The sequence below is a fragment of the Anneissia japonica genome, unplaced genomic scaffold (genome assembly GCF_011630105.1).
Source record: "Anneissia japonica isolate Jap-2015-1 unplaced genomic scaffold, ASM1163010v1 scaffold11617_len2370_cov117, whole genome shotgun sequence".
NCBI lineage: Eukaryota > Metazoa > Echinodermata > Crinoidea > Comatulida > Comatulidae > Anneissia > Anneissia japonica.
The window spans coordinates 1-1,599 of record NW_022743574.1 but is presented as its reverse complement, the minus strand read 5'-3'; the positions used below and the strand labels follow the sequence as shown (position 1 = coordinate 1,599).

Sequence of the window (1,599 nt, the reverse complement as noted above, 5' to 3'; positions counted from 1 at the left end):
ACAGTGTTGTCTCAATCGGCCCAACTTTCGGCCCCCGCTTCCGGCCCCCCCCCCTTTTGGACATTTCTGGATCCGCCCCTGTGCTCATAATCTGTAATAGAATCCTACTATTTTATTTCTAACATTATTTTCTAAAGGACGAATAAAGTCAAAATTTCGAAACTTGTTTTTGAAGTTTATTGCTTATTTAATACGTTCTCTTAAATCTGTATGGTGAAACACATAACAGTGACATTAATGATATAATAACAATTATTATTATTATTATTATTATTATTATTATTATTATTTATATTATTATTATTACTATTATAATCATATTGTTTAATTTACTAGCCCTATTATTGATATTAATATTGTTATAATAAATTATTAGAGTTATACCTCGACTGTTAAATTAACAGTGCTATTTACATTGTTCCTTCAATATACATATAGATCTATGTTTGATATGTTTGATATGGTTATAACATCTTATACAGATGTTTCTATGCGAGCACTGTTATTATTTAACTATTTGTTTCCCTCGCTCGCGTTTGTTTTTCATTTCTATAATTATAGTAAAAGTTCATGCAATGTAGCGCGTAAAGGCCTTTAGGTGCCTTATACTAAATTGTTCACAATAAAAAAAAAGACATTACAGTATATGTATTTTAATAGTCGTTCGACATGGTTGTTATTGAATGCCACTTAGTTACAGGTTTTTTCGGCTGTGCCATCATCTCCTGCCAATGGAGGAGTTCTTCGCCACGGGCTAGCATGAATGGTCCTGTGTTGACGAAACCATAATCATGACTACTACTGCCCAGCTTGCTGGAAGGAGATCGGACGAACTTGAGCATAATGCTCGTCATCTCCATATGATCCGAGGCAATGTTGAAGACGAACGCCTCGTTGAATATCGGATCACACGTGCCACGAACTACCGAAGTCTTTTTGCATTTGATCACCTTTCGGCGTTGCATTAATTGAACCTTGATCTGTATACCTATGAAAAATATAATGAAAACAATATGTATTATTTTATTTGCTGATTATTGGTGTTTGTATTTGAGTTCTATAGGTGGGCTTTTGTGTACCCGCCTAGCTGTAAGAGTCTTTACCAATAAATGTAGTTCAATTAAAATTTATAAAATAAAATAAAAAATCACTTCCAACTTTATATTAAGAATAACTTGAAAGTCATATATTCTTACATGCATCATTTTGAACATTTGTATACAGTATTTGTAAAACCAACAAATTGTTTTGTACTAATAATTAATATATTTAAAACACTATTAGGTAATAATAATTAGGAAGTTTGTTGAGAAAGATCCTCGATAATGGGGCAAGATGCTTCCGTAGGAACTATCTGTTTGCTTATAGAAATCATAGCAAAGATATTAGAAATACCAGTGTTTCTATAGTATCTTTGATAATAGGTAGGACTCCATTATTATGCTATGATAGTACAGTATAGTAAACACAGAGGTTGCTAGTATGACTTGTTCCTAGACCTAGTAATGAAAAATTGGAACTGCGATGCTGGCTATATAAATGCGAGTAACCTACCTTCGCATATCATCTTTCTTATATCTTTTGCCTCAAGAACGACTA

The 1,599-nt window shown here is 32.6% G+C and overlaps 1 protein-coding gene across 1 annotated transcript; it reads right to left on the bottom strand.

Moving 5' to 3' along the window:
• Nucleotides 1–180: 180 nt before the first annotated feature.
• Nucleotides 181–1,593, bottom strand: LOC117119505 (synaptotagmin-15-like). Its single transcript, XM_033264331.1, has 2 exons — nucleotides 1,555–1,593; nucleotides 181–988 (listed from the first exon to the last, which is right to left on the bottom strand). The coding sequence occupies exons 1-2, from the start codon at nucleotides 1,565–1,567 to the stop codon at nucleotides 654–656; spliced, it is 348 nt and encodes a 115-aa protein (XP_033120222.1). The 5' UTR covers nucleotides 1,568–1,593; the 3' UTR covers nucleotides 181–653.
• Nucleotides 1,594–1,599: the final 6 nt, after the last annotated feature.